Source organism: Salmo trutta, chromosome 28, assembly GCF_901001165.1.
Source record: "Salmo trutta chromosome 28, fSalTru1.1, whole genome shotgun sequence".
In the NCBI taxonomy this organism is placed as follows: domain Eukaryota; kingdom Metazoa; phylum Chordata; class Actinopteri; order Salmoniformes; family Salmonidae; genus Salmo; species Salmo trutta.
The window spans coordinates 43,006,011-43,033,535 of NC_042984.1; the positions used below are offsets into that span (position 1 = coordinate 43,006,011).

The window sequence follows — 27,525 nt, forward strand, 5'->3', positions numbered from 1 at the left end:
TCTTGACTCCTAATATTGAGCTATATAGCAACTATTTTACAACCAAGCTATTTGAAATGGCTTTATGATATGTAGCGTGCTAAATGAGCATCGGCCATTGTGAGTGGAGGCCTAATTGCAATGTTTTTTTTAGGACATTGCATTTACTATTAGATTAGGGATCGTTCGGTGGGGGGGATTCAGCACGCTTTTGTGGCACAGTCGATGCCATGCAGGGCTATGGGCCAGAAGGTTGAGGGTTCGTCGACCACCACATATGAGCTCACGATCCCTGCCCGTTTCATTATAGTACGGTCAGAGCCGGCTGCAGACAATAATCAGCTAGGGGGGCATCAGATTTTTCACATTTACTTGATATATTTATGATATAAAATATTCAACAGATCTTCCACCAACCGGTTTCTGTGCCACTGCACCACGCAACCAATAAGCAAAGAATAGGGCGCTTCAACATCATGGTTTGCGTTTTTAACACCACAATGAAATACTGTTGTGCTCGACAAAGAGTAAATACATCCCTCCTGACCTTGTATCGAAGGCTTAGCTTGACAATCTCCTAATGTCATAACTTTTTAATGTTTTTTTCCCATTCATCAAATGGATGTTGCCCATTGCGCTGTTTGGATGCTGGAATTCTATTAAGACGACCGTGCGCAAGTATCCTACAGGAGATTTTCGAATTCTAATCAGATAAAAACACTAACTGGTTGTGTTTATGCTGCATATAAAAGGCCATGCATTTTAAAAGTTAAATGACATATTTAGGCAATGTTGAAGCGTCAGGTTCTAAGTGCACGAGAATAACCTCTCGGGATCGTGGAGGAAGCAGAGCATTAAGCTTTCCTGAATCACTGGGCCTGCTGGAACCATATGTGGCCACATTATTATAGGACACCTTGGGAGAATGATGAACCGCAACGGAGAGCACGTCTCAGTATCAGAAGCAAAAATACAGCTAGACTGGCCTGCTACTGTGCCTTTCCTTTAAGGCTTTGGCTCGTGAGACTCCTTTGAAAGAAATCTTAATCACCAAAGCGTTATTAAAAGATCAAGTTTGGCAGCAGCAAAACAGTGAGCGGACATCCCTGTTTTGATCTATGTATTGTGCATTATTTTAGCCAGCTCATTATTATTATTATTTTGGACGTGCTTAAATCCCCCTCCATATATGCCCATCATGAAACGAGAAATTAGATGATGCCAGTGCAGTGACTCTTTTAAAAAAATATATATATTTTTTTTTAGAAACATTTCATTTACTTTAATGTAACAGCTGCTTGTTTTCCGTTTCACTTGATTAAAAACCAAGCCCTCAGTAGGCTAATCTTACCCTACTATAATGGAGTCTGGTTCAACAGCAATATGTCGTCGGGTGTCTTTCTTTTATCCTGGCATTGCAGCCAAGTAGCCTATCCATAAAAGGTGTTTAAATGGTCCATTCCTGGGAGTGCCTTGAATTGAAAATATACTGCACATTCTAAAACATGCCTACCTGCATACTTCATTTTGCTTCGTGTCGATCCTCGTTTCCAAAGAGTGCCTCTCATCCGGGTTACCAAAGACACGCTCCTCCAAACGTATTTAAATTATTCAGTCCTATAACTCGTCGAGAGTAGACCCACAACTGATCCAAATGGTTGCCTTGGATAGATGCAGTTAATTCGGAATGAAACATTCAAATCACAGGTCTTTAGCACCATTATTCAAATGACATTCACTGCATTTTACAGCATAGAGTAGAATTTTGTACTCATTTTTAAACAATAATGCAATTTTTCAATGCATTCTGCTGTTGTAGGCTAGTCTCGGTAGGATAAATGTGTTGTCCCTAAACAAGTTCAATAGGGGAGCTTTTTGAGCAGCGTCTATCATGTTCTTTCATGCACATTGACGCACCTGGCCTCTCCACTGCCTATCAGCTATTCCTCTTTGTTCTTGTGGATTTATATTGAAAATTGGTGCAGCTTTTAATGATTTTGTGTGGTATGATTACTGGTTAGCCGATTTGCAGATCTGGACAAACAACCCACCTTCCACTAATGTCATGTGGGTATTCTGTTTAGCGTTGGCGATCTAGCTAATGTGTTTTGAGTTTCCACTTACTCAGGTGGTGAAATAGCCCCAAATAAATTAGCATATGATATTAATGCACATAAAGATGTTGGCAAATTTATCTCTATTGAACAAAATACAATTCTGGACACCTATTTTAACAGTAAAATATAAGAAAAATAGCCTAATTGTCAACACAATTTATAACAAACACTGGGTTAGGTTGCAAATCCAAATATCTTGAATCATGCATTCCTGCATGGACATGTTTAGATGAAACAACTTATTTCTTGAATATCATCTCAGTAGTCTAATTACACCTCGTAATCATTCACAGTGCTTTATTAAAACTGGGCTGGTGCCATCAACTGAAAAAGTTAGTTGCACCAGGGAGAAATGTTTGTCTGTAGCCCTGTATATTTTTGCTGGGTTTAATTTATCTGAAATTCTTTGTTTCGTAGGTGTCATACTGCCAAGGCATGAGTGATATTGCTTCTCCGATACTTGCCGTCATGGACAATGAGGCACATGCATTCATCTGTTTCTGTGGCATCATGAAACGCCTAGAGGGCAACTTCCGTCCGGATGGCCATTTCATGTCCGTCAAGTTCCAGCATCTGAAGCTGCTACTGCAGTACTCAGACCCCGAGTTCTACTGTTATTTGGTGTCCCGCGGAGCTGATGACCTGTTCTTCTGTTACCGCTGGCTGCTCTTGGAACTGAAACGGGAGTTTGCCTTTGACGATGCCCTGAGGATGCTGGAGGTCACCTGGAGCTCCCTGCCCCCTGACCCTCCCGAAACAGAAGTGGAGCTTCTTGGGCCGCCGCTAGAAACAGACCAAACCATAGTGACATGTGAGAGTGGTGTTGAAAAGAGGCCCGCCATTACAGGGGATGCTGGAAATGAAGGGGAGCTGAAAGAGAAGCAGCGGAGACGACACATGTTGAGGCCCTCAAGACAGGAGGCAGATGGGGGGAGAAAGATCAAAATGGAGGAAGGAGAGAGGGAGGACAGAGGAGCCAGAAGAGAGGGTGAGGGGAACTTTGACATGCCTTACGTGGGAAAGGAGAAGGCTCACAACAACGTGCCTGTTCCTTCCTTCGAGAAGCAGACCAGCTTTGGCGAGTTCAAGTACTACAGTGCACGGAACAAAGACAGCTTTGATTTCGAGGAGAGAGACCCACCAGTGAGTCCTGTTGAGATGGAAGCCGCCTCACACCCAGGGGAGAGAGCGCCTCTTATAAAGGACATTGACAAGTCTTCCAGCCCAGATACAGAGGAGAGGAGCTCCCCAAATGGACAAATAGCCTCTCCGGTCTCCTCGTTTCCTCCTGGTCTGCCAAACTGGAAAAATGTTTCCACTCTGTCTCCAGGCTCCACTCCCTCCCCCTCAAGTTGGAGAAGTGCCTCCCCGGACACCCCGTCACCAAAGTTCACCTCTCCCATTTTACCCAACGGAAGGATGGCGGTGCCGAATGGAACTGGAGCCAACTCACCCGCTACCCCCACAGGGAGGTCCTTAGTTTCCTCTCCGCTGTTGTCTCGAGCGTTGCTCTCCTCGCCAATTTTGTCCTTTGGGAGAGCTCTACCTTCGCTGCCCGTCGGACCGGTGAACAAGTCCTTTTCTAGTTACCTTCAATCTCCTTGCAGCAGAGCTTTCAGCACTGCGCCCCACACTCCAAATTCAACCAAACCAGAGAATAACACCATCAAACCTTGTTCCCTGCCACCTCCTCAAGAGTTTGGCAAAGGAAATCCTTTCATGTTGTTCCTGTGCCTGTCGATCCTGCTGGAGCATCGAGACCACATTATAAAGAACGGCTTTGATTACAACGAGCTGGCTATGCACTTTGACCGCCTTGTTCGTAGACACAATCTGGGCAGGGTGCTGCAGCGCGCCAAGGCCTTGTTTGCGGACTACCTGCAGAGTGAGGTATGGGACTCGGAGGAGGGGGATGAGGTCAGCTCGGATTCGCCCACCACTGCTGCTCTGTATTCCCCGCCCCCCTCTGCCACCAGGCTTCTTTTTACCCCTTTGTCATCCCCACAACCATCCTCCCCAAACTCCACCTATAACCTGGCTGACACCATACCTTCCCCTTCACCTATCTCCCTCTCTCCATCCTCTTGACTTCTGTCACTATATCCCCAACACAGTTGCATTACACAGATTTGAAATGTTGTGTATTTTTTTTATTTCACCTTTATTTAACCAGGTAGGCCAGTTGAGAACAAGTTCTCATTTACACCTGCAACCTGGCCAAGATCAAGCAAAGCAGTGCGACAAACAACACAGAGTTACACATGGAATAAACAAACGTACAGTCAATAACACAGTAGAAAAGTCTATATACAATGTGTGCAAATGAAGTAAGATTAGGGAGGTAAGGCAATAAATAGGCCATAGTGGTGAAATAATTACAATTCAGCCATTAAACACTGGAGTGATAGATGTGCAGAAGATGAATGTGCAAGTAGAGATACTGGGGATCAAAGGAGAAAAAAAAAAAAAACAATATTGGGATGAGGTAGTTGGGTGGGCTATTTACAGATGGGCTGTGTACAGGTGCAATGATCTGTACGCTGCTCTGACAGCTGATGCTTAAAGTCAGTGAGGGAGATATATGACTCCAGCTTCAGTGATTTTTGCAATTCGTTCCAGTCATTGGCAGCAGAGAACTGGAAGGGAAGCCGGCCAAAGGTGGTGTTGGCTTTGGGGGTGACCAGTGAGATATACCTGCTGGAGCGCGTGCTACGGGTGGGTATTACTATGGTGACCAGTGAGCTGAGATAAGGCGGAGGTAAACCTAGCAAAGCCTTATAGATGACCTGGAGCCAGTGGGTTTGGCGACGAATATGAAGTGAGGGCCAGCCAACGAGAGCATACAGGTCGCAATGGTGGGTAGTATATGGGGCTTTGGTGACAAAACGGATGGCACTGTGATAGACTGCATCCAGTTTGCTGAGTAGAGTGTTGGAGGCTATTTTGTAAATGACATCGCCGAAGTCAAGGATCGGTAGGATAGTCAGTTTTACGAGGGTATTTTTGGCAGCATGAGTGAAGGATGCTTTGTTGCGAAATAGGAAGCCGATTCTAGATGTAATTTTGGATTGGAGATGCTTAATGTGAGTCTGGAAGGAGAGTTTACAGTCTAACCAGACACCTAGGTATTTGTAGTTGTCCACGTATTCTAAGTCAGAGCCGTCCAGAGTAGTGATGCTAGACGGGCAGGCAGGTGTGGGCAGCGATCGTTTGAAGAGCATGCATTTAGTTTTACTTGCATTTAAGAGCAGTTGAAGGCCACGGAAGGAGAGTTGTATGGCATTGAAGCTCGTCTGGAGGTTAGTTAACACAATGTCCACAAGAAAGGCCAGAAGTATACAGAATGGTGTCGTCTGCGTAGAGGTGGATCAGAGAATCACCAGCAGCAAGAGCGACATTGATGTATACAGAGAAAAGAGTCGGCCCGAGAACTGAACCCTGTGGCACCCACATAGACTGCCAGAGGTCCGGACAACAGGCCCTCCGATTTGACACACTGAACTCTCTCTGAGAAGTAGAATTATGAATGAATTGACCAGATAGTCAAATCAATTTATGAAGAATTGACCAGATAGTACTGGCGTACTCTAGCCATTTGTCCCATTATCTTTGCTCATCTCATTTAGTTCTCCACCCATACCAGACTTGACTGGAAAGTTAATGCTGATAGTTTTCCCTGCTGTCAGTATTGCTCTTCTCTCCATTTCCTATAATAAACAAGTCCTCACGCTTCCATCAAGTTTTCACTGTTTCACAATGTTCTATTTTTGCCTTCTCTTTTAGTTACAGGGATAATTAAATGTTTCAAACACACATTTCTTTACTTCTTATGAGGGCCCAGGGCTAGACACATTTATCACGTTGCCCACAGGTAACTTTGTTTAGAACCTTATGGATAAGCCAGAATTGTGTCTTCTTGACCAAAGATCTGTAGTTGTGTGATCACACTGCTAAGAACCAACACTGCCACTTTGCTAGTCTTGACTTCATTAACGGCAGTGTGTGTGGTTACTGGTTCAAGCCCCTCTATTCTCTGACTTGGCTGCAGTTGGAGGGAGCAGTGGGCACTTGCCATTGGAACTATAGAAAAATATGAATGAGTCATGTGATTCCCTTAAATGCCTTCTTCTTGAGAATATGTCAAATATGCCTGTATTTGACCGTACATCATAGTGATTATGAGGACATAACTGAGTTTTGTAAATGTTATATTCATCAGTCATAATTGCATACTGTTGATCACCTCGGGTGTCATTACCTTTTCTATCAAAATCATTTCAGTTCTCTATATCACTTTGTGTTGTAAGGTCACATTTTCAGTATCAAGGTGAGATTAAGTTCTTTCCAAATAAACTATGAAGTATGGTGTGCTGTATAGGAATCTGAACGACAAAGAAAAGTTATATTGGGAGAGGCCTTTTCTGAAATTAATGGGTTTCAGTACTGTAGTTTCATGGCCAGTTTCTGCATTTGCTCTCTCAATTGACTTTGTTTGCTTTTAGATCGCATATAACTGCTATGAACTGAACTTTATATTAAGGGGAATGTTTTACTATTCAGGGGTTTAATGAATCAATGGATCATTCAGTCGATCAAACTGTTTAATATGTCACATTGCACAAATGATGCATTTGTCCTGATCATGTATGGCTCTGTGATCATAGGGGATGGATACATTGTACATAGCTACTATATGGTGCTAAAATATTTCATTAGAGTAGGATTTATCATGGCTGTAGGAGAATGGTTATAAATATATGTAAACATGAATAATAAGGATTATGTTAGTCTAGAATTGATTGATTGGTCGAGCTGTACTCTGAAGCGAAACATTTCGCTGTGAATGATATTGCCCGCTTTCAGCAGAGCACAACATTGTGGAACGTCCAGATATAAATATATTATGTGGAACAAAAATGCCTCTGACATGTAGAATAATGTTGGATTCATGGAAAAGCCTCATATACAAAAAGTACACTTCAGGAATAGATTTTTTTTTAAATAAATATATATTTAGAGCTCTTTCAAAGTCTTGGGAGTCACGCCAGCTCTTTTCATTACATTTCTATCTGCAATGTTCCACAATGTTTGCCCGTTGAATATTACCCTGGTATCATGTGCAGTAGCCATGGAAATGGGGTGAAAGTGCCTCTATCTCCAAATGTTATCGTGCACAAGTAGCATTGATTTAGTTTGTTTTTGTGTGAGCTTGTTACTAATCTTAATTGAGTCTTTTTGGCAGAGTAAATCATCTTCATATTGAACAGCTTGTGCATAACCATTAAGGTTGGTTATCACAAGGCAAATGTATGCCTTTGTGCGACCTACCAAAACCACAGGGTCCTTTTTGAAACATTTTTGTAGGAGTACTTTTTATTTAACCAGGTTTAAGTGCTATGTATCAGACAAGGGCAATGAGAAGGGGGGGTTAATATCAGTTTAAATGCCAACCCAGCACAAAATGCCTTCATCAGGTGAAGTAGTACATCTAGCTGAAGGTGTAGAAATGACATGTGGAAGACAGGCCAGAAAATGGGTTGAGTTGGTGTCTCTAAGTATATTTAAGCAATAAGGCCACAGGATGTGGTATATTAGCCATATTCCACAAACCCCTGAGGTGCCTTATTGCTATTATAAACTGGTTACCTTCATAAATTGAACAGTAAACAAGTATTTTTGCATCATACTGTGGTATACTGTCTGATGTACACAGGGCTGAAATGCTGTTTCAGCCAACCAGCATCCAGGACCCAAACTACCCAGTTTATGTCTATTTCAGTGTGAAATCCAATGTCGGAGTGGACTTGTTGCTGGACACATTTTGAAATGGATCATCATCTCGTAATACACCATGCCTAATGTGAATGATCACATATTGGAAGAAGACGTGGACACATTTTGAAATGGATCATCATCTCGTAATACACCATGCCTAATGTGAATGATCACATATTGGAAGAAGACGTGGACACATTTTCATGAACACTAAGTGATCGTATTGTCTGTCATTTGGATTTTAAAACGTATTAATATAGCAGGTGTAGATGGTGTCATGGATAATGCCCAAACTGAATATTTTAATGGACCAGAAAACATAATCATGATGCCCATCTGCATTAGTCCTATGTGGGAGAAAGCATCTTTTATGATGAAAATGTAATTGCATTTTCTCTCAAGTGTTCTATTTTCCTGCCTTTTGATTCTCCTTTGAGTGCAATATTTGTTGCAATATGCTGAACTCCTGCATTTGCATGGTACATTCCCCCCCCCCCCAACAGCATTGACCATATTTCTAACACTTTGATAATGTTAATTTCATCTGAGGTTGTAGAAAGATATGAAAATCAGGATTTTTTTTTTTTGGAACTGGACCAGGCCTTTTTAACAAGGATCAAAAGTTGTTGTCCTGGATTTGGTGTCCTTATGATTTCAAGTGATGATTATTTGTTTTTGTATGATAGTGTTATAAAGCCTGTTTAAACATTTACCCCTTGAAAAAAACTTGCTGGACTGAAATGCTAGCAATATGCGTATTTGTACAATAAACAAACGCAATATTTTACTTGTTTATTTCTTACTTGATATATGTATAAAACAGTAAACATGACTGACTAATGCAAAATTGACCCCCAAAAATATTATACTTTCAAGAAGCTTGCACTAGATTACACAGTAACTAACAGAGAGAAAGGGTCAGATGAATTCTTTCCAGAACCATAGGCCTAGATTTCCTTCCACTATATGAAGACGATAGCTAGATTTTCATCCACTTGTATATCGATTTTCAAGTGAATTATCTAATATTCGCTCAAAATGATATGTACATTTTACCGGCAGATGTGTGTATTTGTCATTGAGTTTCCATCCATGTACAGGGGCATGACTAGAAGCATTTTTCAGTGGATAATACAATGAAAAACCAAAAATATACATTTTTCAATCTATTAACATGAAATAAACAAAATAAACCTCACTACACACAAGTTTTACATTCCATTTGCAGATACAAATGTAAAAGCATTGTTACGAACCGGCTCAGAGTTCGCAACAAAAGGGAGATAACGTGGAGACAAGGAGTAACAAAAATATATATTTATTAAATAAAGTAACTAAGTAATTAACAATGGCATGTGTAATCAGTAATCAGCAGTGTAAGTGAGTGTTTTGCATACCTGAATGTAATAATGCAGGGTGTTGAAAGGTGCCAAAGCAAATAACCAAAAAGCCACAAAACTACACAACCAAAATCAACAAGGTGTCTGTGTGGAGAGAGTTTTTCCATGACTGTGGAAGAGGTGCCTTTATCCTGGGACCCACCCGAGCCCAGGTGTTTCCCATTTATCTGACGACCCTTCCAACTCCGCCCACCGGCATCCTAATAAAGAAACAAGAACAAAGAGAGAGAATACGGCAGACAGAGTGGGAGGGTCGTCACAGCATTACATTTGATTTTAAAAAAACTATGTAAGAATATGTAATTTACTCATTCTAGATATTTTTTGAAATGTTGAAGTAGATATTGCATTTAGGCACAGATTTCAAATATTTGTGTATGAAGAATTTACCAGATACTACTGTATAAAGAAGTTAACATATTTCAAAGTAAATACATAGGTCTTAATCAGTTTCAAATTTAGCATGTAAATCTTGGTGGGGCAAAAAATAAATAAGTGGGATGCATGCCAGCAAAGCCACTACACAACACTAAACAATACATTAATTGCACTATAACGGTGACAAACACTGTTAGGTATTTTGGTATTTTATTAGGATTCCCATTAGCTGTTGAAAAAGCAGCAGCTACTCTTCATGGGGTCCACACAAAACATGAAACATTACAGAATGACAATACAGAACGTCAATAGACAAGAACAGCTCAAGGACAGAACTACATACATTTTTTAAAAAAGGCACACATAGCCTACATATTAATGCATACACAAACTATCTCGGTCAAATAGGGGAGAGGCGTTGTGCCGTGAGGTGTTGCTTTACCTGTTTATTTGAGCAATATGAGATGGAAGGAAGTTCCATGCAATAAGGGCTCTATATAACACTCTATGCTTTCTTGAATTTGTTCTCGATTTGGGGACTGTGAAAAGACCCCATGTGGCATGTCTGGTGGGATAAGTGTGTGTGTCAGAGCTGTGTGTAAGTTGACAATGCAAACAATTTGGGATTTTCAACACATTGTTTCTTATAAAAAGTGATGCAGTCAGTCTCAACTCTTAGCCAAGAGAGACTGGCATGCATAGTATTTATATCAGCCCTCTGATTACAATGAAGAGCAAAATGCGCAAAACATGCACTTTCACTGGATGTCGTCATATCGATTAACTACAGTATACATATCTCCCTGGCATATTACATAATTTATGCAGCAGTATACAAGACATTTTTGGACTCACCTTGTTGGGCTGTGCTCACTTGAACAGGAAGGTGGCATGGTGGTCCTACGTGGGCAAATGTTGTCATCAAACTTTGTCATCAAAGTCTGGCATTCTCTGGATTGGTGCTTTCAAGACAACTGGGAACTCTGAAAAAAACAAGGTTGAATCATGACATTAGTGATCTTCAGGTCGGAGCTCTAGAAAGAGGCCCGAGTTCCCGACTTGAAATTCCGAGTTGGATGACCATTCAAAACGTATTTTCCCAATCGGAGCAATTTCTTTTTAGAGTTCCCAGTTCTCTTGAACTCACTAAAGTCTGAGATTTCCCAGTTCCGAGTTTCCAGTTGTTTTGAACGCGACAGAAGTCATGCTGGATTGACAGCATTGCCAATGTTGAATGTTTATCCTTTTAAGCTTGGAAAATTCCAGAAAATTATGTCATGGCTTTAGAAGCTTCTGATAGGCTAATTGACATCATCTGAGTTAATTGGAGCTGTACCTGTGGATGTATTTCAAGGCCTACCTTCAAAGCCAGTGCCTATTTGCTTGACATCATGGGAAAATCAATAGAAATCAGCAAAGACCTCAGAAAAACAATTGTAGACCTCCACAAGTCTGGTTCATCCTTGGGAGCAATTTCCAAACGCCTGAAGGTACCACGTTCATCTGTACAAACAATAGTACACAAGTATAAACACCATGGGACCATGCAGCCGTCATATCGCTCAGGATGGAGAAGCGTTCTGTCTCCTAGAGATGAACGTACTTTGCTGCGAAAAGTGCAAATCAATCCCAGAACAACAGCAAAGGACCTTGTGAAGATGCTGGAGGAAACAGGTACAAAAGTATCTATATCCACAGTAAAACGAGTCCTATATCAACATAACCTGAAATGCCACTCAGCAAGAAAGAAGCCACTGCTCCAAAACCGCCATAAAAAAACCAGACTACGGTTTGCAACTGCACATGGGGACAAAGATCGTACTTTTTGGAGAAATGTCCTCTGGTCTGATGAAACAAAAATAGAACTGTTAGGCCACAATGACCATCGTTATGTTTGGAGGAAAAAGGGAGAGGCTTGCAAGCCGAAGAACACCATCCCAACCGTGAAGCACGGGGGTGGCAGCATCATGTTGTGCGGGTGCTTTGCTGCAGGAGGGACTGGTGCACTTCACAAAATAGATGGCATCATGTGGATGTATTGAAGTAACGTCTCAAGACATCAGTCAGGAAGTTAAAGCTTGGTCGCAAATGGGTCTTCCAAATGGACAATGACCTCAAGCATACTTCCAAAGTTGTGGCAAAATGGCTTAAGGACAACAAAGTCAAGGTATTGGAGAAGCCATCACAAAGCCCTGACCACAATCTAATAGAACATTTGTGGGCAGAACTTAAAAAGCGTGTGCGAGCAAGGAGGTCTACAAACCTGACTCAGTTACACCAGCTCTGTCAGGAGGAATGGGCCAAAATTCCCCCAACTTATTGTGGGAAGGTTGTGGAAGGCTACCCAAAACGTTTGACCCAAGTTAAACAATTTAAAGGCAATGCTACCAAATACTAATTGAGTGTATGTAAACTTCTGACCCACTGGGAATGTGATGAAAGAATTAAAAGCTGAAATAAATCATTCTCTCTACTATTATTCTGACATATCACATCCTTAAAATAAAGTGGTGATCCTAACTGACCTAAGGCAGGGATTTTTTACTAGGATTAAATGTCAGGAATTGTGTGAAACTGAGTTTAAATGTATTTGGCTAAGGTGTATGTAAACTTCCGACTTCAACTGTATAACATGATTTGACATCATTTTATCTGTGGCCAATGAGCTTGAGCCTTCTTGGATGGGCACTTCTAATGTAAGTATATGGCAGCACCCAAGGGGATTGAATTTTTGAGCTCTCCCCATAGATTTGTGATGTACTGTCCCCATGAGTGACTGAAAACTGAGCCAATCACGACGCAACTAGAGAACATTACCAACCCCTGCCCGCCATATTTTCCACTGGCTACCCCACCACCACAGAAAGCACTGAGCTAGGCTGAAACACCTGCATTTTGGAGCTGCCATACTCAAGAAAGCAAAAGAGAGACCATATTTGCTTTATTAACTAAATTATATATTTTTTTACATTATTTGCCAACTGATATGTGACACGTATTAGTGACAAAATAACATGCAAAACAGGACCCACCTGCCCTAATTGACGGGTCACCACTGATCCTAACATTACTTTGTCAGGCAAAGACTCTGAATCAAAGCTTAAAAGAACAGACTGTGTCACCTCTCTTTCACCACGCTCCCCATCAGATTTGCGTTGCACAAAATGGCGAGCGACACAAACACCAGGAATTGTCAACTTAAAGTGTCCACACTTAACGCTACCCCAGAAATCAATCAGCCAAAACGCCTGGTTCCACCCTCTTTAAAGCCTCCTCAAAAGACATGCTAAGCACTGTGCTTACTCCACTGGGTAAAGGGTCCTACTCCTAGGTATGCTCTTTGTCCGTTAGATAAATTATACCAGAGAGGTTATTATAATTAATACAAAAATGGTATTATTGTAAGCTATGACATGACGTAATAAAGTAATTTGTGGCAAGAGAAAAGATAATTTGCCCTTATTAAACTCGCCAGGTCATTTGCATAAAGGGGTATGGCCAATATACCCTGGCTAAGGGCTGTTCTTAAGTATGATGCGATGCGGAGTCCCTGGATAAAGCCGTTGGCCATATACTGCAAACCCCGGGGGTGCCTTATTGCTATTATAAACTGGTTACCAACATAATTACAACAGTAAAAAGTAATGTTTGTCATTCGACGGCTTTCAGCCAATCAGCATTCAGGGATCAAACCAGGTTTATTATTGTAAATAATAATTGTGCATGTTGTCGTGGAAATTCAGTTCTTCATTTCTTCAAACAATCATCTTTATTTAATATCGATTAATTATTGAAATAATGAGTCTTGACTGCTGGACTGAGAGTCTGAATCAAACAGAGAATACCGGGTCTTTATATACCAAACCTAAAACTGCTTCAACCATGGCTGGCTCCACCCCCCCTTCTCCGGCACTCAATCTTCTGGCATTTCTTCATTTTTCTTCAGATAGCTTCACAGTTCAAAACCCCACCACAACTCATCTTGTCCATTTGCCAACCAGTATACCAGCAATATGAGAGAAGTTTTGGAACAGATCTCTCTCCACGCTCACTCCACGTGGACTTCTGTTGCACTCCAGAGAGAAAAAGGCAGTTGATAACTTTGACTGGATGCTGTACACAGGTTGCTGGCTCAGACTCAGGTCTCTCAATAGAGAGTGGTGCAGGACAAGGCCATAAGTGAACGCTATTTCTTCAGCCGGTTAGAGGGGGTTTTGAGGTCCAGACTAGAGGTCGACCGATTATGAATTTTCAACGCCGATACTGATTATTGGAGGACCAAAAAAAGTCGATACCGATTAATCTGCCAATTGTTTTTATTTATTTATAATAATGACAATTACAACAATACTGAATGAACACTTTTATTTTAACTTAATATAATACATCAATAAAATCAATTTAGCCTCAAATAAATAATGAAACATGTTCAATTTGGTTTAAATAATGCAAAAACAAAGTGTTGGAGAAGAAAGTAAAAGTGCAATATGTGCCATGTAAAAAAGCTAACGTTTAAGTTCCTTGCTCAGAACATATGAAAGCTGGTGGTTCCTTTTAACATGAGTCTTCAATATTCCCAGGTAAGAAGTTTTAGGTTGTAGTTATTATAGGAATTATAGGACTATTTATGTCTATACCATTTGTATTTCATATACCTTTGACTATTGGATGTTCTTATAGGCACTTTAGTATTGCCAGTGTAACAGTATAGCTTCCGTCCCTCTCCTCGCCCCTACCTGGGCTCTAACCAGGAACACATCGAAAACAGCCACCCTCGAAGCATTGTTATCCATTACTCCACAAATGCCGCGGCCCTTGTAGACCAAGGCTAACAACTACTTCAAGGTCTCAGAGCGAGTGCCGTCACCGATTGAAACGCTATTAGCACGCACCCCGCTAACTAGCTAGCCATTTCACATCGGTTACACCAGCCTAATCTTGGGAGTTGATAGGCTTGAAGTCATAAACAGCTCAATGCTTGAAGCACAACGAAGAGCTGCTGGCAAACGCACGAAAGTGCTGTTTGAATGAATGCTTACGAGCCTGCTGCTGCCTACCATCGCTCAGTCAGACTGCTCTATCAAATATCAAATCATAGACTTAATTATAACATAATAACACACAGAAATACGAGCCTTTGGTCATTAATATGGTCGAATCCAGAAACTATAATTTCAAAAACAAAACGTTTATTCTTTCAGTGAAATACGGGACCGTTCTGTATTTTATCTAACGGGTGGAATCCTTAAGTCTAAATATTGCTGTTACATTGTACAACCTTCAATGTTATGTCATAATTATGTAACATTCTGGCAAATTAATTACGGTCGTTGTTAGGAATAAATGGTCTTCACACAGTTCGCAACGAGCCAGGCAGCCCAAACTGCTGCGTATACCCTGACTGCTTGCACGGAACGCAAGAGAAGTGACACAATTTCCCTAGTTAAAAGAAAGTCATGTTAGCAGGCAATATTAACTAAATATGCTGGTTTAAAAATAAATACTTGTGTATTGATTTTAAAGAAAGGCATTAATGTTTATGGTTAGGTACACATTGGTGCAACGACAGTGCTTTTTTTGCGAATGCGCTTGTTAAATCATCACCCGTTTGGAGAAGTAGGCTGTGATTCGATGAGAAATTAACAGGCACCACATCGATTATATGCAACGCAGGACATGCTAGATAAACTAGTAATATCATCAACCATGTGTAGTTAACTAGTGATTATGTTAAGATTGATTGTTTTTTTATAAGATAAGTTTAATGCTAGCTAGCAACTTACCTTGGCTTCTTGCTGCACTCGCGTAACAGGTAGTCAGCCTGCCACGCAGGCTCCTCGTGGAGTACAATGTTAGGTAGGTGGTTAGAGCGTTGGACTAGTAACCGGAAGATCGAATCCCTGAGCTGACAAGGTAAAAATCTGTCGTTCTGCTCCTGAACAAGGCAGTTAACCCACTGTTCCTAGGTCGTCATTGAAAATAAGAATGTGTTCTTAACTGACTTGCCTAGTTAAAAAAAAAAAAAAAAATCATCCACAATCAGTGTCTAAAAATGCCGATTACTGATTGTTATGAAAACTTGAAATCGGCCCTAATTAATTGGCCATTCTGATTAATCGGTTGACCTCAAGTCCAGACCGTTTGGTCAATTAAGGAAAGAAATTTCACAATTGAACTTTTAACAAGGCACACCTGTTAATTGAAATGCATTTCAGGTGATCAACTCATGAAGCGGGTTGAGAGAATGCCAAAAGTGTGCAAAGCTTCATCAAGGCAAAGGGTGGCTACTTTGAAGAATCTCAAATGTAAAATATATTTTGATTTGTTTAACACTTTTTTCTTACTACATGATTCCATGTGTTATTTCATAGTTTTGATGTCTTCACTATTATTCTACAATATAGAAAATAGTAAAAAAAATTAAGAAAAACCCTTGAATGAGTAGGTGTGTCCAAACTTTTGACTGGTACTGTAAAAATACAGAGCATTTTCCACATTTTGTTAGGTTACAGCCTTATTCACAAATGGTTTAAATAATTTTAATAGTTTTCCTTCATCAATCTACACACAATACCCCATAATGACAAAGCGAAAACAGGTTTTTAGAAATACCTTATTTATATAAGTATTCAGATCCTTTGCTATGAGACTCGAAATTGAGCTCAGGTGCATCCTGTTTCCATTGATCATCCTTGAAATGTTTCTACAACTTGATTGGAGTCCACTTGTGGTAAATTCAATTGATTGGACGTGATTTGGAGAGGCATACACCTGTCTATTTAAGGTCCCACAGTTGACAGTGCATGTCAGAGCAAAAACCAAGCCATGAGGTCGAAGGAATTGTTCGCAGAGCTCCGAAACAGGATTGTGTTGAGGCACAGACCAGGGGAAGGGCACCAAAACATTTCTGCAGCATTGAAGGTCCCCAAGAACACAGTGGCCTCCATCATTCTTAAATGGAAGAGGTTTGGAACCACCAAGACTCTTCCTAGAGCTGGCCTCCTGGCCAAACTGAGCAATCATGGGAGTAGGACCTTTGTCAGGGAGGTGACCAAGAACCAGATGGTCACTTTGACAGAGCTCTAGAGTTCCTCTGTGGAGATGGGAGAATCTTCCAGAAGGACAACCATCTCTGCAGCACTCTGCCAGTCAGGGTTTTATGGTAGACTGGCCAGACGGAAGCCACTCCTCAGTAAAAGGCACATGACAGCCCGCTTGGAGTTTGCCAAAAAGCACCTAAAGACTCTCAAACCATGAGAAACAAGATTCTCTGGGTTGACGAAACCAAGATTTAACTCTTTGGCCTGAATGCCAATCGTCATGTCTGGAGGAAACCTGGCACCATCCCTATGGTGAAGCATTGTGGTGGTAGCATAATGCAGTGGGGATGTTTTTCAGCGGCATGGACTGGGAGACTAGTCAGGATCGAGGGAAAGATGAACGGAGCAAAGTACAGAAAGATCCTTGATGAAAATCTGCTCCAGAGTGCTCAGTGTGATCAAGACTAATGAGATGATTGTGGACTACAGGGAAAAGGAGGACCGAGTGCGCCCCCATTCTCATCGACGGGGCTGTTGTGGAGCAGGTTGAGAGCTTCAAGTTCCTTGGTGTCCACATCACCAACAAACTAACATGGTCCAAGCACACCAAGACAGACGTGAAGAGGGCACGACAAAACCTATTCTCCCTCAGGAGACTGAAAAGATTTGGCATGGGTGCTCAGATCCTCAGAAGGTTCTACAGCTGCACATTGACAGCATCCTGACTGGTTGCATCACTGCTTGGTATTGCAACTGCTCATCCTCATCCTACAGAGGGTAGTGCGAACGGCCCAGTACATCACTGGGGCCAAGCTTCCTGCCATCCAGGACCTCTACACCAGGCGGTGTCAGAGGAAGGCCCTAAAATTGTCAAAGACTCCAGCCACCCTAGTCATGGACTGTACCAGTGTGCCAAGTCTAGGTCCAAGAGGCTTCTAAACAGCTTCTACCCCCAAGCCATAAAACTACTGAACATCTAATCAAATGGCTACCCAGACTATTTGCATTGCCCTCTTTTACGCTGCTTCTACTCTGTGTTATTATCTATGCATAAGTCACTTTAATAACTCTACCTACATGTACAGGGGCAAGAAAAAGTATGTGAACCCTTTGGAATTACCTGGATGTCTGCATAAATTGGTCATAAAATTTGATCTGAACTTCATTTTAGTCACAACAATAGACAAACACAGTCTATTTAATCTAATAACACAAACAATTATATGTTTTCATGTCTTTATTGAACACACCGTGTAAACATTCACAGTGCAGGGTGGAAAAAGTATGTGAACCCTTGGATTTAATAACTGGTTGACCTTCCTATGGCAGCAATAACCTCAACCAAACATTTTCTGTAGTTGCGGATCAGACCCGGATCAGACCATTCCTTGGGATGTCTGGTGTGAACTGCTATCTTGAGATCATGCTACAAAATCTCAAATGGGTTGAGGTCAGGACTCTGACTGGGCCACTCCAGAAGGCATATTTTGTTGATTTACTTCTGTGTTTTGGGTCGTTGTCTTGTTGCATCACCCAACTTCTGTTGAGCTTCAATTGGCAGACTGATAGTCTTAAATGCTCCTGCAAAATGTCTTGATAAACTTGGGAATTTGTTTTTCTGTCAATGAAAGCAAGCTGTCCAGGTCCTGAGGCAGCAAAGCAGCCCCAAACCATGATGCTCCCTCCACCATACTTTACAGTTGGGATAAGTTTTTGATGTTGATATGCTGTGCCTTTTTTTTCTCCACACATAGTGTTGTGTGTTCCTTGCAAACAAGTCAACTGTAGTTTCATCTGTCCACAGAATATTTTGCCAGTAGCACTGTGGATAATCCAGGTGCACTTTTGCAAACTTCAGACGTGCAGCAATATTTTTTTGGACAGCAGTGGCTTCTTCCATGGTGTCCTCCCATGAACACCATTCTTGTTTAGTGTTTTACGTATCGTAGACTCGTCAACAGAGATGTTAACCTGTTCCAGAGATTTCTGTAACTCTTTAGCTGACACTGTAGGATTCTTCTTAATCTCATTGAGCATTCTGCGCTATGCTCTTGTAGTCATCTTTCCATTACGGCCACTGCTAGGAAGAGTAGCAACAGTGGTGAACGTTCTCCATTTATAGACAATTTGTCTTACCGTGGACTGATGAACATCAAGGCTTTTGGAGATACTTTTGAAACCCTTTCCAGCTTTATGCAAGTCAACAATCTTAATCTTAGGTCTTCTGAGATTTCTTTTGTTTGAGGCATGGTTCGCATCAGACAATGCTTCTTGTGAATAGCAAACACACATTTTGTGAGTCTTTTTTATAGGGCTAAGCTCTAACCAACATCTCCAATCTCATCTCAATGATTGGACTCCAGGTTAGCTGACTTCTGACTCCAGTTAGCTTTTGGAGAAGTCATTAGCCTAGGAGTTCACAAACTTTTTCCAACCTACACTGTGAATGTTTAAATTATGTATTCAATATAGACAAGAAAAATACAATAATTTGTGTGTTATTAGTTTAAGCACACTTTGTTTATTGTTGTGACTTAGACGAAAATCAGATAAAATTTTATGACCAATTTATGCAGAAATCCAGGTAATTCCAAAGGGTTCATGTACTTTTTCTTGCCACTGTATATATTACCTCGACTAACCGGTGGCCCCGCACATTGACTCTGCACCGGTACCCCCTGTATATAGCCAAGCTATTGTTATTTTACTGCTGCTTATTTGTTACTTTTATTTCTTATTTTTCATTAGGTATTTTTCTTAAAACTGCATTGTTGTTTAAGGGCTTGTAAGTAAACATTTCACTGTATGGTCTACACCTGTTGTATTCGGCGCATGTGACAAATAACACTTGATTTGATTTGACCACAGACTGCAATGAAGGTTCAACTTCCAACAGGACAACGACCCTAAGCACACAGCCAGGACAACGCAGGAATGGCTTCGGGACAGGTCTCTGAATGTCCCTGAGGGACCGAGCCATAATAATAGTAATAATAATAATAGTAGAGAGAATGCTCAGCTTTTATTTCTTTCATCACATTCCCAGTGGGTCATAAGTTTACATACACTCAATTAGTATTTGGTAGCATTGCCTTTAAATTGTTTAACTTGGGTCAAATGTTTCGGGTAGCCTTCCACAAGCTTCCTACAATAAGTTGGGTGAATTTTGGCCCATTCCTCCTGACAGAGCTGGTGTAACTGAGTCAGGTTGGTAGGTCTCCTTGCTCGCACACGCTTTTTCAGTTCTGCCCACACATTTTCTATAGGATTGAGGTCAGGGCTTTTAATGGCCACTCCAATACCTTGACTTTGTTGTCCTTAAAGCATGTTTCCATAACTTTGGAAGTATGCTTGGGGTCATTGTCCATTTGGAAGACCCATTTGTGACCAAGCTTTAACTTCCTGACTGATGTCTTGAGATGTTGCTTAAATATATCCACATAATTTTCCTACTTCATGATGCCATCTATTTTGTGAAGTGCACCAGTCCCTCCTGCAGCAAAGCACGCCACAACATGATGCTGCACATGATGCTGCCACCCCCGTGCTTCAATGGTGTTGGTGGTGTTCTTCGGCTTGCAAGCTTCTCCCTTTTTCCTCCAAACATAACGATGGTCATTGTGGCCAAACAGTTCTATTTTTGTTTCATCAGACCAGAGGACATTTCTCCAAAAAGTACTATCTTTGTCCCCATGTGCAGTTGCAAACCGTAGTCTGGCTTTTTTATGGCGGTTTTTGAGCAGTGTCTTCTTCCTATGTGAGCAGGTTATGTCAATATAGGACTCGTTTTACTGTGGATATAGATACTTTTGTACTTGTGTCCTCCAGCATCTTCACAAGGTCCTTTGCTGTTGTTCTGGGATTGATTTGCACTTTTCGCACCAAAGTACGTTCATCTCTAGGAGACAGAACACGTCTCCTTCCTGAGCGGTATGACGGCTGCATGGTCCCATGGTGTTTATACTTGCGTACTATTGTTTGTACAGATGAATGTGGTACCTTCAGGCATTTGGAAATTGCTCCCAAGGATGAACCAGACTTGTGGAGGTCTACAATTTATTTTCTGAGGTCTTTGATGATTTCTTTTGATTTTCCCATGATGTCAAGCAAAGAGGCACTGAGTTTGAAGGTAGGCATTGAAATACATTCACAGGTACACCTCCAATTGACTCAAATTATGTCAATTAGCCTATCAGAAGCTTCTAGCGCCATGATATAATTTTCAGGAATTTTTCCAAAGCTGTTTAAAAGAAGAGTCAACTTAGTGCATGTAAACTTCTGACCCACTGGAATTGTGATACAGTGAATTATAAGTGAAATAATCTGTCTGTAAACAATTGTTGGAAATATGACTTGTTTCATGCACAAAGTAGATGTCCTAACCGACTTGCCAAAACTATAGTTTGTTAGCAAGAAATTTGTGGAGTGGTTGAAAAACGAGTTTTAATGACTCCAACCTAAGTGTATGTAAACTTCCGACTTCAACTGTAAATGTGATATAAAAAAAAATGTTAAACGTGTTTTTGCTTTGTCTTTATTGGGTATTGTGTGTAGATTGATGAGGGGGAAAAAACATCTTAATCCATTTTAGAATAAGACTGTAAAGTAACAAAATATGGAAAAAGTCAAGGTGCCTGAATACTTTCCAAATGCACTGATAACTGGCCGCTCACTATCTCTCAATTAATATGGGATAAATTGATCTAACGATTTTAGAGGCTTAATTTAACATTTTTTGACTGGCTTCTACATGCAATCACAGTTTTGCCGGTACAAAACGGAGTTACTCACTCCCCATGCCTCGCGCCTCTATCAAATTCCAAAATGGTATGTTTTCTATGGAAATGCATTGGTGGTTAGCCGTCGTCTTTTACTAGTAATGCCTTGTATATTTTAGAAAGTGGCTCATTTGTCTAGAGCAGTGTTTCTCTGGGTATGACTATTGCTTAGGTGGTGAGAGGCTCAAATCCTGGACGAGCCAGCTATTAAAAATTTGAAAAATGTCATCTAAGTCTGCATCATACCTAAGAAGTTGTATGATTTCTATGGAAAATAATTGTCTGTTGACCTTCGTCTTTCACCAGTAATGCATATGTATATTCCAGAAGGGGGTTCCATTTCATCTGTTTCTCTGAAAATATGGGTTAAAGCTATATAAAGGGCTCGTCCGGGATTTGAAGCCAGGACCTCTCGCACCAGTGTGAATCATACCGCTAGACCAACGAGCCACATTATGTCATTTAGAACACTACTGATGAAAGACGACCGTTAACAGCCAATGTGTTTCCATATAAAAACCCCAAAATTAATGCATGATGTAGACTTTGATTACATTTCTCACCTTTGTAATAGCGGGCTCGTCCGAGATTTGAACCAGAGACCAATCTCATTCTAAGCGAGAATCATAATCAGCGATAAAGGAGCCCATTTCATCTGTTTCTCTGAAAATACCAGTGAAAGCTACCATTAGAAAGGGGGATACCTAGTCAGTTGTACAACTGAATGCATTCAACTGAAATGTGTCTTCCGCATTTGACCCAACCCCTCGTTTGAGTCAACCCATGATGTACATGTTTTCACTTAGATTGCTCCTTTATAAAGGGCTCGTCAAGGATTTGAACGCAGGACCTGTCGCACCCAAAGCAAGAATTATCTCCAGAGACCTAGAAGCCCATGTCATCTGAACATTTAGGTGAAGACTTCTGTAGGTTGAGAGTTTGAGTCATCACAGTATCTGAGAATGAATGTATAACTTTTTACTTAGACTGCTCCTATATAACTGTCTCATCTGGGATTTAACACAGGACCTCTAAGCGAGAATCATACCCCTAGACCAACAAGCCCTTTTCTAGTGAATATAAGCCTTTACTGATGAAAGACAACGGTTAACAGCCAACATGTTTCCATTTTAAACATTAAATAATGTTTTTATGATGAAGACTTTATTTACATTTCTCACCTTTGTAAAAGCGGGCTCATTTGAGATTTGAACCAGAGACCAATCGCCCTCTAAGCGAGAATCATCCCCAGCGATAAAGGAACCCATTTTATCTGTTTTGCTGAAAATATTGGTTACAACTAGCGTTGGCGAGCACATGATGCCGCGAAGCTGAGCAGAAGTTGACAAACCGAGCTCTTCAAAGTTATCCTATTATTACCTAAATAACAACGTTGAAACAATATTCTAACATCGGCTGATAAACTGTCAAGTACTTACCTTCCCAAAGAGCCATGGACCTCCGACCGGGAGGCAAGAAGGATGACCAAAACGTCGTTGAATCCCAAGATAACGATAACGCCACAGCTAGCAAGTCTAGCATTAGCCCTCATAACTCAGACGACAGTTCCAGACTGTTGCTCTCGGCAGGCTCGCAATGCTTGCTACTCTCCTCCGGGAAAATCAAGAGGGTAGCAAAGGTCTTTCTCTGACAATGTACAAGAAATTGGCTGAACTCCATTCTTCCATTGACGACCTGAAATCTCCTTTTGAGAACAACTTAGGCTGAGTTGCGCATTAGCACAGTTGAGGATACCGTCGCTCGACATGACCAGGTTCTGATAGAACTGCAGAAGGACAATGCCTACCTCAAAAACAAAGTAGACCCGATGGAGAACCAGAGCAGACGTAGTAATATCCGTGTGGTGGGATTGAAAGAGGACAGTGAGGGCCGTGACCCGGGCCGCTTCTTCACTCAATGGATCCCTGATGTCAACTTCACCAAGCCGCTGGAAATCGAACGCGCCCACAGAACATCAGCACCGAAACCCCGGCCAGAGGAGCCCCCACGGGCCGTCCTGATCAGGTTCCTCCGTTTCCAGGACAGGGAGAAGATACTGCAACTCGCAAGAGCCAAAGGGGACATCAACATTGATGGCAAGAGGGTCAGCCTTTTCCCGGATATGAGCACTGATCTCGCCTGACGTCGCAAGCAGTTCAGACCTGCCGCCAAAGCACTGAAGGAGCAGAACATCACCTGGCTACCTCATTCACCCTGCACGGATGAAAGTTCAGTACAAAGGCTGAAGCCATCTCTTCGACACACCGGCAGACGTGTTCACTTTTCTCAAAGAGCTGAACCGCGTTTTATTCACAATGGTCTTTCTGTGGGATACGATGCAGTTTATTGTTTTGTTTTTTCTTATCCGTGCTGTCCTTGGACTGAACTGCTGATATCTTCTTGGAATTTGGATCCTTTTACCGCACTATCCGGTCGCTACAGTTGATTTGCACACATTCAACTAGTAGTTTTTTTGGTTAAGCTAATATCCACTGGGCGAAGCAAATTAGTAGGCTTAGGCCTACTGCTTTCCAGCCCATTTATGTTTCTCCTCTCCTGAAAAGAGACTCAAGCAGCCCTGTGGACAGTAAATATTCAGCCATAAATGTCTATTCACAATGTTTGTTTTCAACATAAAGAGCTCGTAAGTTTTAGTTTACACCAAGGTTTAGCTAGTAAGAGCAAGATCGAAAGCGAGCAAGAACGTATCTCTACAAGTGTTTTCATGTATGATTGTTGCGATTGTGGTTTGGGTGTGAGAGGTGTGAGAGGTACCGGGTTCAAATCCTGGACGAGCCCTCTAAAAAGGACCAGTCTAAGTGAAAACCTTCAACACAATCCTCCAAATGTATCTTTACTGAAACACAGCCAATGCTAAATTTAAGCACTATTATAGAGAAGCAGCTGAAATGTGCTGCTTTTACGCTGTGTATTATTCTCACTGAAAGTGCGATTGGTGTTTGCTACAAATCTTGGATGAACCCGCTATTACAAAGGTCAGACACGTAAATAAAGTCATTTCATCGATAAAAAAAGTTTCCTGAAGAGACAGATTGGCTTTTACCTGTCGTTTTTATTTGTAATGCCTTATTTACATTAGAATGTGGCTCGTTGGTCTAGGGGTATGATTCTCGCTTTGGATGCGAGAGGTCCTGGGTTCAAATCCTGGATGAGCCCTTTAAAAAGGAACAGTTTAAATGAAAACCTTCAACACAATTTTCCAAATGTGTCTTTACTGAAACACAGCCAATGCTAAATCTAAGAGAAGCTGCTGAAATTTGTACTTTTACTCTGTGTATGATTCTCACTGAAAGTGCGATTTGTGTCTGCTGCAAATCTTGGATGAACCCGCTCTTTCAAATTTCGGAAACGTAAATAAAGTCATCTCATCCATAAAAAAATGTTTCCTGTAGAGACAGATTGGCTGTTACCCGTCATCTTTTATCAGTAATGCCTTATTTGCATTAGAAAGTGGCTCGTTGGTCTAGGGGTATGATTCTTGCTTTGGGTGTGAGAGGTCCCCGGTTCAAATCCTGGACGAGCCCTTAAAAAAGGACCAGTGAAAGTTTTATCAGTAATGCCTTATTTACGTTAGAAAGTGTCTTGTTGGTCTAGGCCCTAGACTCTAGGGGTTTGAGTATCGCTTTAGGTGTGAGAGGTCCCGGGCTCAAATCCCGGACGAGCCCTTTAAAAAGGATCAGTCTAAGTGAAAACCTTCAACACAATCCTCCAAATGTATCTTTACTGAAACACAGCCAATGCTAAATGTAAGCACTATTAAAGAGAAGCAGCTGAAATGTGCAGCTTTTACTCGGTGTATTATTCTCACTGAAAGTGTGATTGGTGTTTGCTACAAATCTTGGATGAGCCCGCTATTTCAAAGTTCAGAAACGTAAATAAAGTCATTTCATCGATAAAAAAAAGTTTCCTGAAGAGACAGATTGGCTTTTACCTGTCGTTTTTATTTGTAATGCCTTATTTTCATTAGAATGTGGCTTGTTGGTCTAGGGGTCCTTAAAAAGGACTAGTGAAAGTGAAAACCGTCAACAGAATTCTCCGAATGTGGCTTTACTGAAACACAGCCAATGGTAAATTTAGTAGAAGCAGCTGAAATGTGCTGCTTTTACTCTGTGTATGATTCTCGCTTAGAGTGCGATTGGTGTCTGCTACAAATCTTGGATGAACCCGCTATTTCAAAGTTCGGAAACGTAAATAAATTCTTCTCATCCGTAAAATAAAGCTTTCCTGTAGAGATGGATTGGCTGTTAACCGTATTTAAGAGAAACAGATGAAATCGTATTTAAGAGAAGCAGCTGAAATGGGCTCCTTTTTCTCTGTGTATCATTCTCGCTTCGAGTGCGATTGGTGTCTGCTACAAATCTTGGATGAACCCGCTATTACAAAGGTCAGAAACGTAGTCATCTCATCCATAAAAAAAAGTTTCCTGTGGAGACAGATTAGCTGTTACCTGTTGTCTTTTTTCAGCAATGCCTTATACATGCTATAAAGTGGCTTGTTGGTCTAGGGGTATGATTCTAACTTTGAGATGTCCTGGGTTCCAATCCCAGATGAGCCCTTTAAAAAGGACCAGTCTAACTGAAATTCTGTACATCAATTCTCAAAATATGTTTTCACTGAAACACGCACAGCCAATACTAGATTTAAGCAGTATTTAATAGAAATAGCTGAAATGGGCTCCTTTTTCCCTTTGTATGATTCTCGCTTAGATTGTGATTGGTGTCTGCTTCAAATCTGGGATGAGCCTGCTATTACGATGATCAGAAATGTAAAAAAAGTCTTCATCATCCATAAAAAAAAGTTTCCTATGGAGACAGATTGGCTGTTAACCCGTTGTCCTTTATCAGTAAGGCCTTATACACGCAAGGAAGTGGTTCGTTGGTCTAGGGGCATAATTCTCGCTTCGGGTGCGAGAGATCCTGTGTTCAAATCCTGGACAAGCCATTTAAAAAGGACCAGTCTAAGTGAAAACATTCACATCAATTCTCAGAAGGTGTCTTTACTGAATCGCAGCCAATGCTAGTTTTAACCAGTATTTAATAGAAGCAGCTGAAATAGGATCTTTTATCTCTCTGTACGATTCTCGCTTAGAGTGCGATTGGTGTCTAGTACAAATCTTGGATGAGCCCGCTATTGCAAAGGTCAGGAACGTAAAGGAAGTCTTCATCATCCATTAATAAGTTCCCTATGGAGACAGACATAAAATACAAAAACAAGTCTTTGTTTTTCCAGAACTGGTTTGACAACAACATTATTTGGGTTAAACAATTACTGAACAATGATGGACAACTATATGATTATCCAAAATTTATTAGAACACACAATGTTACATTCCCTCCTGAGGAGAATCAAATTGTTGTTAGAGCTGTCCCTAAAGGTGCTATTCTTCTTTTAGGAGAATATAACAATACTCCAAGTGTAACTGTTGAGGATTTTGTAGCCTCAATACAATTAGAAGGAATTGACTTTGTAAACTATAAATGTAATAACATGTATATAAGGAAACTATGTCAATATGTTACTATTCCCTCTGCTAAAATGTACTGGAATGCAGCCCGAGGACAAGTGAACTAGAACAAAGTTCCGTTGTTATCTGGTAAATATTGTATATCTAATAAGGTGAAAGAAGAATCATACAAACTCATTCATAGAATCTACCCTGTAAAGACCTTTATTATACACAGATTTAAAATAGCTATTGATAACAAATGTGTATTTTGTGATTGTGACCCAGAGACTCTTGACCATTCATTTTGGGACTGCTCTTATGTCAGAAGATTTTGGTGTGAGTTAGAAGATTTTATTTTAAAAGAAACAACTATTAATGTTAATTTGAAAGACTATGTTATGTTTTATTTTGAACCAAATGATATGGACCCTGATTTAACTTTCATTGTTAATTTGTTTATCTTTCATGGAAGATTCTTTGTCCATAAAATGAAGTGGGCAGAGAACAAACCCCTTTTCACATTATTTAAGATAGAATTGAAATATTATTTTTGAAATGATCAGTAAATGTAAAAACAAAAAAGCAATACGC

General features: G+C 40.9%; 1 protein-coding gene and 2 non-coding genes across 3 annotated transcripts in view; all 3 read left to right on the forward strand.

Moving 5' to 3' along the window:
* LOC115166304 (TBC1 domain family member 25) overlaps positions 1 to 4,319 on the forward strand; it is a 32,259-nt gene extending 27,940 nt beyond the window's left edge. Inside the window, exon 7 of the mRNA XM_029720186.1 lies at positions 2,514 to 4,319. Within this exon, the coding sequence (XP_029576046.1) occupies positions 2,514 to 4,184 (1,671 nt within the window). The 3' untranslated portion in view covers positions 4,185 to 4,319. The remainder of the gene's footprint in view (positions 1 to 2,513) is intronic.
* Positions 4,320 to 24,572: 20,253 nt separating this feature from the next.
* On the forward strand, positions 24,573 to 24,644 carry trnap-ugg (transfer RNA proline (anticodon UGG)). The gene has a single exon. It is a non-coding gene; the product is annotated as a tRNA-Pro (tRNA).
* A 296-nt stretch (positions 24,645 to 24,940) lies between these two features.
* trnap-ugg (transfer RNA proline (anticodon UGG)) lies at positions 24,941 to 25,012 on the forward strand. Its single transcript has one exon. It is a non-coding gene; the product is annotated as a tRNA-Pro (tRNA).
* Positions 25,013 to 27,525: the final 2,513 nt, after the last annotated feature.